This window comes from Heterodontus francisci, chromosome 5, assembly GCF_036365525.1.
Source record: "Heterodontus francisci isolate sHetFra1 chromosome 5, sHetFra1.hap1, whole genome shotgun sequence".
In the NCBI taxonomy this organism is placed as follows: domain Eukaryota; kingdom Metazoa; phylum Chordata; class Chondrichthyes; order Heterodontiformes; family Heterodontidae; genus Heterodontus; species Heterodontus francisci.
The window spans coordinates 163177307-163192627 of record NC_090375.1 but is presented as its reverse complement, the minus strand read 5'-3'; the positions used below and the strand labels follow the sequence as shown (position 1 = coordinate 163192627).

At 43.2% G+C, this 15321-nt stretch overlaps 1 protein-coding gene across 4 annotated transcripts in view; it reads left to right on the top strand.

Moving 5' to 3' along the window:
- The window catches only part of rims2a (regulating synaptic membrane exocytosis 2a), a 749410-nt gene extending 735189 nt beyond the window's left edge, over positions 1–14221 (top strand). For all 4 annotated transcript variants that reach the window (XM_068032308.1, XM_068032312.1, XM_068032310.1 and 1 more), the window contains 3 exons: positions 2909–3010; positions 11207–11346; positions 14003–14221. In XM_068032308.1, coding sequence (XP_067888409.1) covers positions 2909–3010; positions 11207–11346; positions 14003–14221 — 461 coding nt within the window. The remainder of the gene's footprint in view (positions 1–2908; positions 3011–11206; positions 11347–14002) is intronic.
- The last annotated feature ends 1100 nt before the right edge of the window (positions 14222–15321 follow it).

Sequence of the window (15321 nt, the reverse complement as noted above, 5' to 3'; positions counted from 1 at the left end):
GGGTGGTTGGAATCTGGAACACACTGCCTGAAGGGGTGGTAGAGGCAGGAACCCTCACAACATTTAAGAAGTATTTAGATGTGCACATACAAGGCTACAAGCCAAGTGCTGGAAAATGGGATTAGAATAGTTAGGTGCTTGATGGCTGGCACAGACACGATAGGCCAAAGGGCCTGTTTCGGTGCTGTATAACTCTATGACTCTATGAGTCTCATTTCCCTGAAGCGGGCCTCAGTGGTATTGTGTGGGAGCCAGTGAATTGAATTGTGTTTGGTAATGGTTTTATTTATTATTTTTATAACTTGTGTATTGTAAAATATAAAAGCTTTGGTTAGAAGCTACTTATACCAGTGATGGCTTTGTTGAAATGGTGTTTCTCATTTCAGTTTATACCGTAGAAATATACCAGAAATAACTTTACTTAAATATAACATCCTTAAATCTTCCTATTCTTTTGTTTTAAAATTATGTTACTCATCTCACATTAAAAAGTCAACAAAAGTCAAATATTTCATTCGGAGCTTATTGCTACTAAGGTCCTCAACTAAGGTAAATTAACGTTTGCAACCAGTGAGCAAATGAGTGGTGTCACATGATTGAATATCATTTGATCAAATGCCAAATGCTCAAATTTCCAGGAATACATCAAACAAGAGTTGGCAACACCTACCTCTCGCTGGGAAGAACCAACAGGCTTCTTATTTGCTTGGGCCCTAAACTGACCAATTCCACCCTATGATAAAATTGCCCCCTTCAAGTCTAAAACTTTTGACTGATCTTTGACCCATTGCTCTTGAACATCAAGAAAGTGGAGATGGCAAGAGGTGGAGAGAGAAAAAAAAACTGGATGCATAGTCAGAGAAATGTTTCTCTTTTTCAATTTATATCATAAGACGATCTCCCATGGTAACTTTAGAATGCATAGATCACACAGGGAGCATGTTCTGTGGAATTGATACGCATGTCATATTTTCATCTGAATGCACCCGTGGAGAGATCAGGTCAATGGCTGAATATTTCCAGCATTTCTGTTTTATTTCAGATTTCCAGCATCTGCAGTACAGATCTTCATCACACTCTTTTAAGTCAGTATTTTAATGCAAAAGCACAGATGGAGAGAGATATAAATTTGTGTTCTAACACATAATAATGTCAGATAGAAATCTAATTTGCCAATTAACCCATGCCAACCTTGCAAATAAACTAATGATGTAAACTATGAAAGGCTTAACAGAGCAAATTGAGGCACAAAGCATGCATTATCAGCCTATTCTGAATCTCAAGCACCACTTCAGATGTTAGACAATGATATGCAATATCAGTAACAAACCCATTAATGAGCTTGTCTGAAATTCCTTTGTCTTCTACTTTAATGAAGGCATTAACAGCAACCAGGGGAATTTTATTTCAACATATTAATCTGTATTTTTACCAATACTACACATTACAATTTTAGCATTATGTGATTTTTTCTCTTCTATGATGCATCTTATGCCATCTCAATACAAGAGAATGTCATTGCCCTCTGGATCCCAGAGTGCCCATGAATGGGGCCTGTTGGGAAAATGCTCGCAAGGTGCTGGTAATTTGTGGAGAGTTTGCGTCACTAGGAACTTGTGATTCTTCAGCTCCTGTTCATTTCAAACATTGGTGAATTGGAATTCTTCCAAATAGTAAAGGAGGGAAGTGTGCTTTTAGGAAATATATACTGATATGTTTACTGGAAATCCAGAGCGTGGCAGCACTGCAAAACTGTGCTCCTATCTAGGTGTCTGTAATTTTGACTAACAAACAACATGGCACAACAGGAAGAGGGAAGCTACCATATGTGATTTATTGATCTGGGATTTTGCATGGCCATGGTCAAAATTTCAGAAGATACCTTAAAATGATTGTGATAAGGCAGATATTCTTCCATGGGCTTTTTTAAACAAATTGGTTGACTCATTGAGTGCAAGTCCTCTGTTTGCTATTTTAACTAAGTATTCTTATTTTCATGAGTTTACAACCCATGTATGACACAGAGGAATTTCTACCTCTTCGTAAGAATACAGTGTAGTGGCATGATTGTTGGTGGTTGCAATGAGAGAAAAGCAAAGGAGGGAGCTCTCACTGCATCAAGATAATGGAGGTGGAAGGGGACCGATTGAGTTTGTCTGTTTTGGAAGGACAGGCAACTTATTTTGTGTATTTCTCCCATTCCCTTTTCCGAGTTGGCTCTGTGCCTTTCACAATTTTTTGACAGAGGATAACTAGCAACTTGCCTCTAACATTTCTAGTGCTGTTCGTTAACTGGCTACAATGCATGTGAGCGTTATCTGGAATGATTTGCCTTTGATGACTTTCTCACTTTTCTGGCAAAGAAACCATACTCCTGCATTCAATACCTCTCCCTGGCAGCACAGTTGAAGTGGGAAGATTGTGAATTTGTTCCCATGTTCTACAAGTCAAATGTGGTCGATTTAAATGCCGCACTTACTGACGGAGCCTGTTTTTGAATGTGCAGCAAGAGAAAAAACAATGAGATCACAGAAGAGGAGTGAGCAAGAAGAGAACAGAGCAAAGGGCTAACGCTTCACTGACTGATTTTACATTTGCTCTAGTATTCTACAAAGTTAATTGTTAATCCTACTAGTTGACCAGAGGTGCATGATGGGCCAAATGGCCCAGTTCTGTGCTGTATTATTCTACGATTATCGAGCTGAAAGTGGTGATCACTCCAAATAGGGCACATTGACCTCCAGGCTAATTCTAGAATTGGCACTTCTGTTAAGCAAGACTCCGCATTAGGAGCAGAGTCTTGCAAGCTTGGGTCAGTACTGAAAATAGGACTGATTAAGATATGAACTGCCTTTTACAATATTAAAACCTATACTGAGGCAATGTATTTAATCTTCTTTACCTTTAGGTGACATCCAAATTGGCATGATGGACAAGAAAGGACAATTAGAAGTAGAGGTCATCCGAGCCCGAGGCCTGGTAGGGAAACCTGGCTCCAAAGCTTTACCTGGTAACCAAACCTATTTCTTATTCTTTTATGCACAAGTAAAGATATGAGGCAATCGTGAATAAAGTCAGAATTTGACAGGACTTTTCAAGAGGCAGTTTCTTTACTTCTTCCTTCCAAACACAACCTGTTGGAAACAGTGTGCTGGATTTTATGGAGCCAGTGGGGGAATGCCTCTCCCTGACCCTTTGGAGACCACCCCCACCCCCCACCAGCTAGCTTGGTGTTGAGTAAAGCTAGCTTCTCCTGGCCTTGGGCAATTAACAGCCCCTTTAAGAATGGGGATCCCACCTCCAAGAACTCCCAGCCAATCAGAGGGCTGGCCTGCTCAGTAGTATTGGCAGTGCCACCGGGAGCAGTGGCCACTGCCTGTAGTACAAGAGGTGCGGGAACAGGACCAGCCATGAAGCCCCGGATGCCAGGTAAGTGTAGCAGGTTCGCCGGGGCGAGTCCATTGGTGGGGGTGGGGACTGGACATTGTGGGCTGGGGGTTGTTAGTGGAGGGGCAGCCTTTGCTACCAGGGGCCCGCCATGGGAGAACAATTGCCCACAGGGAGGCAGCCTTGTTTCACTGGGCATATGGCAGAGGTACCCTGCTGCCCTACTGCCAGTAAAATACAAGTGACGGCGGGAAGAGGCCCTTAAGTGGCCATTAATTAAGGGCCTAAATTGGCCTCTGGGCATCTTCAGCCTTCTCTGCCCTGGACTAAATTCCAAGGCATCGGGAAGGCGACGGGCACTCCACCCCCCTGCCTTCCCTCACAATTTTATGGGCCCCCCACCTCCATTCCTATCTCTCGGGGGGCCCATAAAATTCAGCCCAGTTTCTTTATGGTAGTTCCATGGTGTTTTCATTCCTTCACATAAAGATAGTTTTTCCTTAAATGTGAAGAAATATCGTGTATTGTTGCAAGAATACTATATCTAGGTGATCAATATTTTTACCCAAATTTAATATTTATAGTTTTACTTGTCTGATGGACTGTGTCATAGCATAACAGTAATAACTTTCATACTAGTTTTACATTTTAAACAGTGGGTTAACAAAAGCAGTGGCATTGTAGATCAGAATGCTAAACCACAGGCTTGCACCCACAAATTCCCACATGGGTAGTTTTTCATTCTCAACTAGGCCAAGAAAAGGACAAATGCTTCCTCAATTATGTTATATTCAATGAATGACCTGACACTGGGAAGTATTCAATGAATGGCCTGACACTGGGAAGTTCTGAGGAACAAAGGAACCTTGGCGTGTTTGTCCATAGATCTCTGAAGGCAGAAGGGCAGGTTAATAGGGTGGTGAAAAAGGCATATGAGACACTTGCCTTTATCAATCGAGGCATAGATTACAAAAGCAGGGAGGTCATGTTGGAGTTGTACAGACCTTTGGTAAGGCCACAGCTGGAGTACTGTGTGCAATTCTGGTCGCCACATTATAGGAAGGATGTGATTGCACTGGAGGGGTTGCAGAGGCGATTCACCAGGATGGTGTCTGGGATGGAACATTTAAGCTATGAAGAGAGGTTGGATAGGCTTGGGTTGTTTTCACTGGAGCAGAGGAGACTGAGGGGTGACCTGATCGAGGTGTACAAGATTATGAGGGGCATGGACAGGGTGGATAGGGAGCAGCTGTTCCCCTTAGTTGAAGGGTCAGTTACGAGGGGTCACAAGTTTAATTTGAGGGGTGGGAGGTTTAAGGGGGATTTAAGGAAGAACATTTTTACCCAGAGGGTGGTGACGGTCTGGAATGCCCTGCCTGGGAGGGTGGTAGATGCAGGTTGCCTCACATCCTTTAAAAAGTACCTGGATGAGCACTTGGCACGTCATAACATTCAAGGCTATGGGCCAAGTGCTGGCAAATGGGATTAGGTCGACAGGTCAGGTGTTTTTAATGCATCGGTGCAGACTCGATGGGCTGAAGGGCCTCTTCTGCACTGTATTATTCTGTGATTCTGTGATGTTTTCTGGAGTGGGAGTGAAAACCAGATGATCAGGAACCTGGTCAGTTTTCACACACTTTCCAGTGATTTGGGTGTAGACCCAGGAGTAAACTTCCTTCAGCTGGGGAAGGTGCTTACCACCCTAGGAATTTTTCTTAAAATAGCTTGAAAGATGTTTGCCTCATTTTTTTGTGACACTATCATGCTTTCACAATGGAATGATTACATGACAAATTTTCCTATTCCTTCCTTTGGACTAATAGATTGTTTTGTGCTGTCAATACAGAAAGACTGGGCAGTATTTTATGCTCTCCCCCATGGCGAGTTTGGAAGTGGGACAGCATTTAATTGGGCAGGATGGTGGCAGGTGGGGACCCTGCCACCTTCCCACCTCTAACCCAATTAAGTCTGTGGCGGGAAGGCCCATGGATGGCCTTCCTGCCCTTCCACCAATTGGGGCAATTAATTAATGCTGGGTTGCTTGCCAACTCCCTGGGGCGGGGTGGGGGGGAAGGTTGATGGGGTGGTGGGATGGAGTCCCTTGTTCAAAGGCACACAGTGCCTCATCAAGGGACCTGGCATCGGGAAGGGGGGCCCACTGAGAGTCACATCCCTGCCCTTGCTGCCAACCACCCTACACCTTGCTGCCCTGCGACCCCCACCCTGTGAAACCTCTCCTGCCATCGCTTACCTCTGACCTGAGTCGCTCTGTGATCCAGGGCCTCTGGTGGGTGTCCTTCCAGCAGCTGCCACCATCTCCCCCATGGCACTGCTAAGCAAAAGAGCTGCCAGCCTCTGATTGGCAGCTCTCGGCAGGCAGGTCCAGATCCCGGTAAAGGCCCGCTGCTGGCCTCTCAAGTGCCTGATTGGCTCTTGATATGGTGGGCCTCCCCTGGCCGAGACCCTGTCTCTTCCATAAAATCCCCCTTATGGATGGGAAGGATCACAAACCCAGAAGGAAACCTATTCAATTTTCTATCCATATAAATTAATAAATTAATATTGTAAAATCAGACAGGCTGCATTATTTTCCTGTATTTGTCCCGGGAATGTAATAATCCCAGGTGTGAAAACAGGAGAATCTGCCCTCATCTCCCATGTTTTTAAATGGAGAGAGCAACATTTCCAGCAACTTTACAACTTTACCTCCTTAAAGCATTGAATCCTCTGCATACCGAGATAAGGAAGAGATTGCTTTCAATCACTTTTCAGAACAGGCAATAATAGTTCAGTCGTGCCTCCTGTCTCTTGGGTTTCTCTGGTCTTTCCCACTTTTAAAGTTAAAAGTAAAATCAATGCGATCAATTATCAACTTGGAGACATGGTTGAGGGAGGGGCAGGATTGGCAGTTCAATATCCCGGAATATAGAATCTTCAGGCGAGACAGAGGAGGGGTTAAAGAGGAGGGGGCATTGCAAAATTAATTAAGGAATCAGTTACTGCAGTAAGGAGAGATTATATCTTGGAGGGGGCATCAAAAGAAGCTTTATGGGTAGAGTTTAGGAATAAAAAAGGGACAGCCACATTGCTAGGTGTTTATTATAGACCCCCAGATAGCGGGAAATTGAGGAGCAAATATGTGCGCAATTTGCAGATGTGTGTAAAAATAATAATAGGGTAATTATATTAGGTGATTTCAACTTTCCCAACATTAATTGGGATAGTCATCGTGTTAAGGGCTTAGATGGAGTGGAGTTCTTAAAATGTATACAGGAGAACTTTTTAGCTCAATATATAGAGGACCCAACAAGGGAGGGTGCAGTGCTGGACCTAATTCTGGGGAATGAAGCCGGACAGGTGGTTGATGTGTTGGTGGAGGAGCATTTTGGTGATAGCGACCACAACATGGTACAATTTAAGCTTCTTATGGAGAAAGAAATAGACAAGTTGCAAAAAAAGGTTTTGGATTGGGGGAGTGCGAATTTTAGTAAAATAAGGCAGGATCTGGCCAAGGTAGACTGGAAAGAGTTACTTGTCGGGAAATCTACAAAAGAGCAGTGGGGGGCATTCAAAAAGGAAATGGGGAGGGTACAGGCCCAACATGTTCCCTCTAGGGTAATAGGTAGGAGCAACAAGCCCAGAGAACCATGGATGACCAGAAACATTCAGGGTACGATGAGTAGGAAAAGAGAGGCTTTTAGCAAATACAAAGAGAGCAAATCAATGGAAGCATTAGTGGAGTACAGAAAGTGTAGGATGGAGCTTAAGAAAGCAATTAGGAGAGCAAAGAGGGGACATGAGAAAGCTCTGGCTGGTAAAAGTAGGGAAAATCCCAAGATATTCTATAAGTATATCAATGGGAAGAGGATAACCAGGGAAAGAGTAGGACCCATTAGGGACCAAGGGGAAATCTGTGCGTGGAGCCAGAGGACATTGGTTGGGTGTTGAATGAATACTTCACATCTGGCTTCACCCAAGAGAATGAGGAAGTAGATATGGAACTCAGAGAGAGAGACTGTGAGGTTCTTGAGAAAATTGTTATAGGGAGTGACAAGTAATTGGAGGTTTTGGCAGGCTTAAAAGTGGACGAATCTCCAGGTCCGGACGATTTGTGTCCCAGGATGCTGTGGGAGGCGAGGGTGGGGATTGCAGGGGCTCTGACCCAAATTTTTAATTACTCTCTGGCCACCGGGGAGGTGCCAGAGGACTGGAGAACAGCTAATGTGGTCCCACTATTTAAGAAAAGTTGTAGAGATAAGCCAGGGAACTGTAGACCAGTCAGTCTCACGTCAGTGGTAGGGAAACTATTGGAGAAAATTCTGAAGGAGAGAATCTATCTCCACTTCGAGAGGCAAAATTTGATTAGGAATAGTAAGCATGGCTTTGTCAGAGGGAGGTCATGCCTAACAAATTTGATTGAATTTTTTGAGCATGTGACCAGGTGTGTAGATGAGGGTAGTGCAGTTGATGTAGTTTACATGGATTTCAGCAAAGCCTTTGACAAGGTCCCACATGGGAGACTTATCAAGAAAGCACATGCAATATAGGGTAACTTGATAAGGTGGATTCAAAATTAGCTTAGCTGTAGGAGACAGAGAGTGATGACAGACAGCTGTTTTAGTGACTGGAAGCCTGTGTCCAGTGGCGTACCACAGGGATCTCTGCTGGGTCCCTTATTGTTTGTCATTTATATAAACGACATAGATGACTATGTGGGGGGTAGGATCAGTAAGTTCGCGGATGACATAAAGATTGACCGAGTGGTTAACAGTGAGGTTGAGTGTCTTGGGTTACAGGAATATATAGACGGGATGGTCAAATGGGCAGAAAAGTGGCAGATGGAATTTAACCCTGAAAACTGTGAGGTGATACACTTTGGAAGGAGTAATGTGACATGGAAGTATTCAATGAATGGCCTGACACTGGGAAGTTCCGAGGAACAAAGGGACCTTGGCGTATTTGTCCATGGATCCCTGAAGGCAGAAGAGCAGGTTAATAGGGTGGTGAAAAAGGCCAATGGGACACTTGCCTTTATCAATCGAGGCATAGATTACAAAAGCAGGGGGGTCATGTTGGAGTTGTGCAGAACTTTGGTAAGGCCACAGCTGGAGTACTGTGTGCAATTCTGGTCGCCACATTATAGGAAGGATGTGATTGCACTGGAGGGGATGCAGAGGCGATTCACCAGGATGGTGCCTGGGATGGAACATTTAAGCTATGAAGAGAGGTTGGATAGGCTTGGGTTGTTTTCGCTGGAGCAGAGAAGACTGAGGGGTGACCTGATCGAGGTGTACAAGATTATGAGGGGCATGGACAGGGTGGATAGGGAGCAGCTGTTCCCCTTATTTATTTAGAGATACAGCACTGAAACAGGCCCTTCGGCCCACCAAGTCTGTGCCGACCAATAACCACCCATACAGTGATCCCATATTTCCTACCACCTACCTACACTAGAGGCAATTTTACAACGGCCAATTTACCTATTACCTGCAAGTCTTTGGCTGTGGGAGGAAACCGGAGCACCCGGCGAAAACCCACGTAGTCACAGGGAGAACTTGCAAACTCCGGAAGGGTCAGTTACTAGGGGACACAAGTTTAAGGTGAGGGGCGGGAGGTTTAAAGGGGATTTGAGGAAGAACTTTTTTACCCAGAGGGTGGTGTCAGTCTGGAATGCCCTGCCTGGGAGGGTGGTAGAGGCGGGTTGCCTCACATCCTTTAAAAAGTACCTGGATGAGCACTTGGCACTTCATAACATTCAAGGCTTTGGGCCAAGTGCTGGCAAATGGGATTAGGTAGTCTAGGATCAGGTGTCTTTAATGCATTGGTGCAGACTCGATGGGCTGAAGGGCCTCTTCTGCGCTGTATTATTCTGTGAACTTACCCCCACGCAGTGGAAACTGGGCAAAGGCAGTTAAAATAGAGTAAGAGGACCCATTGTCACTGCCCCAGTCTGGCTGACTAGAATTTTAAATTGCGAGCAGCCAGGACACCTGCCCAGAGCTGGCAGGATCCTTCTTTAAATATCCAGATCTGGCTCCAATTAAGTCACGGCTGGGGAGCTTCTGTCAATCGGGGACAGCTTCTGTCTGGAAGTGTTAAAATTCAAATCCAGATCCCAGGTCAGCAGTATTCCCCAAAGTTCCCTCTTCCCAATACTCCAAAATACAAAAAAAAGTCCTTCATTTAAATGTTAGTAGTCCTGTCTTATTGGGAGCATGGGTTAGCAGTAATGCTCCTACCAGGAAATAGCATCACTGGTACTTTGAGCAGGAGACTCAAGCTGGAACTCGCACACGGCTGTACTTGTGATGCCACATCCACAGCAGCACATGATGTGTGATTCATTCACATTCTGATCCCATCGAACTGACACAAATGTCCAAAGCCATTCTGACAGCAATGTTCATATGTCAAAAACAATTGTATCTCTTTCAGGAAAACTGCAGCAGTGTCATTTTGTTTGTGTCTTCATTTCTTAGCACAATTATGCCAATTTATTTATTTTAGAAAAATCTTTAAACAAGTGACTTTACAATAACAACTTATTTATGTAGCACCTTTAACGTAATAAATAGATTTAAAGGAAAGAGGGACAACCCCTGAAGAGAGAGAACACCATTAAAAATATTGGGTCGCATTGGAGACCAGGAGGGGAAGTTCGGTGGTCAGCAGTTTAGTGGGAATATGGTCAAGGGAGCAGGAGGTGGATCTCATGGACAAGATGAGCTTGGAGAGGGCATGAGGGGAGACAGGAGAGAAACTAGAGAAACATGTGAGTTCAAGGCGGTGGGGGGGGGAGGGGCGGGAGGACTTTAAAGGAGCAAATGCTGTGAAAGCTGTGAAATGAAAGCCTGCCAGAGAAATGTGCATCATTTAATCACATAGCACTAAATCTTTAGGAGAGCAAAAGTCTTGCCCCAGTACTCAGTCCCTACTGATGCATAATGGACTGGGAAATCTGATCTCTGTAGAATTAGCTTATCTCTACTGAAGTATACATAGGACTTGGAGTTTCCACTCTTATGAGTTACATTTCTACAGGGGATCTCCTGCTTGTTGACCATGACCTCTGCAGAAAATCTACAGAAAACCTGGGAACAATTGGGAATATCCCCATGGAAATTCCACCCCCCCCCCCCCCCCCACCCAGCCCCCAATCTCTATTCACTGACTTTTGCTGGAAAATGTGTCTGTCTCTGTCAGGTGAGGAAAGGATTAGACAAGCAAATAGTGTTAAACCCCACAGTCTAGGCTAAAGAATGGTTATCGAAGGAGGAACGCAGGGTGCCTGGTGCCAAACAGAACACTACCCCACATAAGTCAGAATCTACAGTGTGGAGGGAAAGTTTCTCGACATAAGGTTTTCTATACATTATACACCATTTTACATCAAATAAAAATCCAAAACCAAAACATAGATGCATATTATATTTTGTTTAATGAGAACAGAGTTCAAAGTGAATGAGTTGTCATCAGTCTATGCTGGAATGGTGTTCCAATATCCAAGTGCACATTATAGGAAAGTTAACTTTTTTCAGATATACTTAGAAGGTGTATAGTATGCAGTGCATAACACTTGCATCATATTATAATGAATATTGTGGCTAAAAAATGTGTGAAGGCACATGATATTAATAAATCACTCCAGCTTTTGGTTTTTCTCATTGTCTGAGTTATCTCATGTACTGCTGTGTTGTAACATGCTGTAGCCTATTTGTTATCCTATAAGAACACTGTCTATCCGAAGTATTCAGCACAGTGTCACATTGTTCATATATCACCATTTATTAAGATTGCGATTCTCTTATTTCTTCCTTAGCTCCCTACGTTAAAGTTTATCTATTGGAAAATGGCATCTGCATAGCCAAAAAGAAAACAAAAGTGGCACGAAAAACACTGGACCCTCTGTACCAGCAACAGCTGCCATTTGAAGATAGCCCCCAGGGAAAGGTTCTTCAGGTAATCACTTTTTAACCAATTGGCTTTGTTTTGGTTTAAAATATGTTAAACTAAACTTTCAACCAACGTATTGAGGCCCCATTATTGTTGTGTCCACAGTCATTACACCAAGGCCCCAAAATTCCTTAGGGAGTTCTGATGGTCTCCTGCTATAACTCTGATGTGAGATGCAAGGCCAGCAGAACCCTTAGAAACACAACAAAAAGCCTGTTGAGCCGGGTCTCTGCTGTTTTTGGGAATTACTATAATCTCTGTGAGGCCTTGTAAGGGCCAATATTTCCATTCCTGAATAAATTGTAGCTAAGTACAGAGCCAGGATTAGAGACCTCCTCTGTCCTGATTTCCCAATATTTGGGCTCCAATGGAATTTGGTATAGTTCAGGCAACCAATACACCAAATGAGTGGATGCATTGCCATCAAGAGTATCTGAGGCTTCCACCAGTGGGCTCCATGTTTGGCAAGCAGCCTGGACATCCAATGAGTTTTAATTCTGCAAATTGGCTCCCTTACTCAAAGGAGTAGGTTGGGGAGGGAAGGAGGCGCAGTGTCTGTGCAACTTGTGCTCACGTGAGCTATGTCAGTGAGGTGCTCTCCAGCTGACCTTCTAAACTAGAACCAGATCAGCACTGTCAGCTCTGTTGCTGCCAGGTTCGTGATCCAATGATTTCCGGGACCGTTATAACTTTCCATTGTATTCAATTATGTAAAGTGAACTGTGTCCAGATGACTACAAGGAGGCTAGGCTAAAGCTAAGGCAATACAATTAACAATGCAGTGATTATAGGCAGACCCGATAATCAGTAGTCAGTTTATTGATTAAAGAAAAGCTGCATTTGGTGCAATTTATTGCACAGCTGCCATAATTTAGAACCTTCAGCTCGGTGTCCTGGTAACACAGGATACACGTTAGTTAAATTATTTGTGCTTCAGTTCTTTGTATCTTAAATCTAACCAGAAGCAAAAAGAAAGCAGTTATTACTTATTTTGATCCCTTATTTTTGGTGCTTGTTCCTCTTAATATTTAGAATTCTACTCTTTTTCCCCCCTATTACACGATGCACTGTTCCCCAGCACAGAAAGAGGGGTATGTGACTGGCCTCTAACCCTCTGCCAATGTGATTGTAACTCCTTGCTTGGTTATATGGGAGAGAAGTTCCTTTTTGGTTCTTAGCCATTCTCCTTCCCACTCTTTCTGTGGGTAAAAGTCTTATTTTAATTTGCTATCACTCACAGTGGTCTGAGTGAGCTTTGCAACCCTTGTCCTTATGACAGTATGGAACCTTGCCCAAAGTACTGATCCAGCAAATTGCCACTCATTAAGAACATTTTAACTTGTGTTTTTTGACTGCATGTTTAAAATCGTCAGCATACAGCCTGCTGTGCTAAAAAAAATACTTTATGCTCTTGTTTGACCAAATAAAACGGTGAAATTGGAACAAGAAATGGCCTGTGGAGCCATTTTAGTTAGTCATAGGGATGCTATCTTTTAAATCCCAGTTCACTGCCTTTTCTCTATTTTTTGTCACTTCCCTAGTAGATATTTAATTCCCTTTTAAACACTTCAGTTGATCCTTCATCTATGGCTTCCTGAGGCAGTATGTTCCACATTCCTATAAATCTGCCTGAGGACATTTTGTTTTTTCTTCTGGACTTGCTTTTAACTGGCTTAGCTTGAACTCTATGATTATGCCTACTTGGTATGGATTCCCTTGGGGCTGTTCTCTACTTCAATTCCCTTTCTTAATTTAAATACGTCATTCATATTTCTCCTTTAGTTAACTTAACTAATCCATGTTTCTATCGCTCAGAACAAAATTCTGTTCTTCCATTGAATAAACACCATATATGAAAATAAAAGCAAAATACTGCAGATTTGGACCATATATGAAAACCTGTACCACATTATTGGGAGTCCATACCATAATCAAGCCATTAAAAGGCTTCCTGGTGAGGCATGGGAGGAACACTCCCACAGATCCTCCCGATCTTTAGCACTTAGCTTCGGGAGTCAGCAGCTCCAGCCTCAGATCAGTCTGGCTTCCACCTCACTTCCAGTTAATTTTAAGCCATGGTCCCGATAATGTCATTAGACAGTGATTGTGTTAATTAGGCCCCTGCCTGCCTTTTGTAGGAGCCTCACCAATGACCTGACTTCTGCATCTTAAAAGTTAAAGGGGCAGGAATGGGCTTGGGTTTTTCAATCCTGCTATTTTAAACCTGCCCTCCCCCCGCCCCAAATATCTTCCACCTGTTAGGGGGGTGGGGGTGGGTAGGGGTGTGGTGGTTGCGGGGGGGGGGGGGTTAAAATCAAGGGCCTGGAGTCTCCCAGCTTTAAACCAAAAGAGGTTCCCATTCTTCATTGTTATCCAATGGCCAACAGTGAAAAATGCACATGTATCGGCATCAGATGCAGGCAGCATTGGATTTAACAGTGGTGCTCCAAGCTGTGGATGAATAGCCATTTGATACACCCTGTTGTGGCTTGCCAATGAACAATGGATGGGGTACCAGGTTTCAAGGAAAGGAGAAAATTAGTGGGTTGGAAATGGGGGGGGAATGAAAGAAGAATGACAAAAAATAAATAACTTTCAAAAGTCACTAATGCCATGTTAAAATACAAAGATATGTAACACGATAATATTTTTTCTCCATTAGATAATTGTATGGGGCGATTATGGACGAATGGACCACAAATCTTTCATGGGAGTTGCACAGATCCTATTAGAGGAGCTTGACCTGTCCAACATGGTGATTGGCTGGTACAAACTCTTTCCCACTTCCTCACTGGTGGATCCAACCTTGGCCCCACTGACGAGAAGAGCTTCCCAATCATCACTTGAGAGTTCATCTGGACCTTCTTATGCTCGTTCATAGCAGTTGTGAAAGTGTTGCTATAGCAACCAGTATTCAGCTCGCAGATCGCAAGCCCTGGTTACACTGCATGCTTGATGTTGTGTCTTCTGAGCCTGTTCCTAGGGATTAAAAGCGGTCCTGTGTTCTCAGAGGAGATTGCACACATTGTGCCCTGAGAAGGTCCTTAGGGAAGGAGTGCAGTTTTGCAGAACTTATATGGTTGCTGGGATTAAATGACAATTTTTTTTTGTCCAATCAGAAGCCATGAATATAAAAACAAATAAATAAGAACCTATCAATTCACACAGCAGAAGCCCTTAATTTTCAATGAACCTTTTTTTTGTTGTTCTTTATCCCTGTTGAGTCGCCTGCTACTCCTACCCCACCAGCTTGGTTCCTATAGCAACAGCTACTGATGTCATGAAAGCCAGCTGGTTGTTAGTTCTGTTACCAACATAGGAGTCTCATCGTGAGGACAGTTGAAAATAGTGTCCAGTAATGACTACACATCACCAGACGGGGCAAAACGAAAAGGAATCAGCTGAGCAAAACTGTACAGAACAAGAGATTTAATTTTTTTTTAAAACGCAAAACATAAAGACGTGGGACTGACATTGAAAACTGACTTGGAAGCTCCAGAAAGATACCACAGTGATTCACAAAGGGAGAGGGCTATGTGATCTGATATCATTGTTTCTCTGCTGATATACTGTATGAAATTTAAAAAAAATTTTGCATGGACACAAATTTAGCTGAACCTAAATGGAAAAAAAACAATTAAAATTATTTTCTTGAGGCTGAAACTTGCAAAAAACAGCCATTTTCAACAATTTATATTATTTTTTAAAAATGTTTCACCAGTGCATGGTTTTATGGGGGAGTGAATGCAACAGTGTGATACAATGACACCGTGTTTCCCATATTAGAGTAAATCATTCATGAGTCTGTCTTTTGCGGACAAAGATTATTAAGGAAGGGCTGGTCTGAATAAAAGTAATTTCAATGTGACGTTAAGAAAAAAAGTCGTCTTGTGGACAAAAACATGGTTAAATTAATGACACAGACCTTCAAAAGTCCGACATTACAAACAGATTACACATGCTGCTCTGTCCCTTTTACTG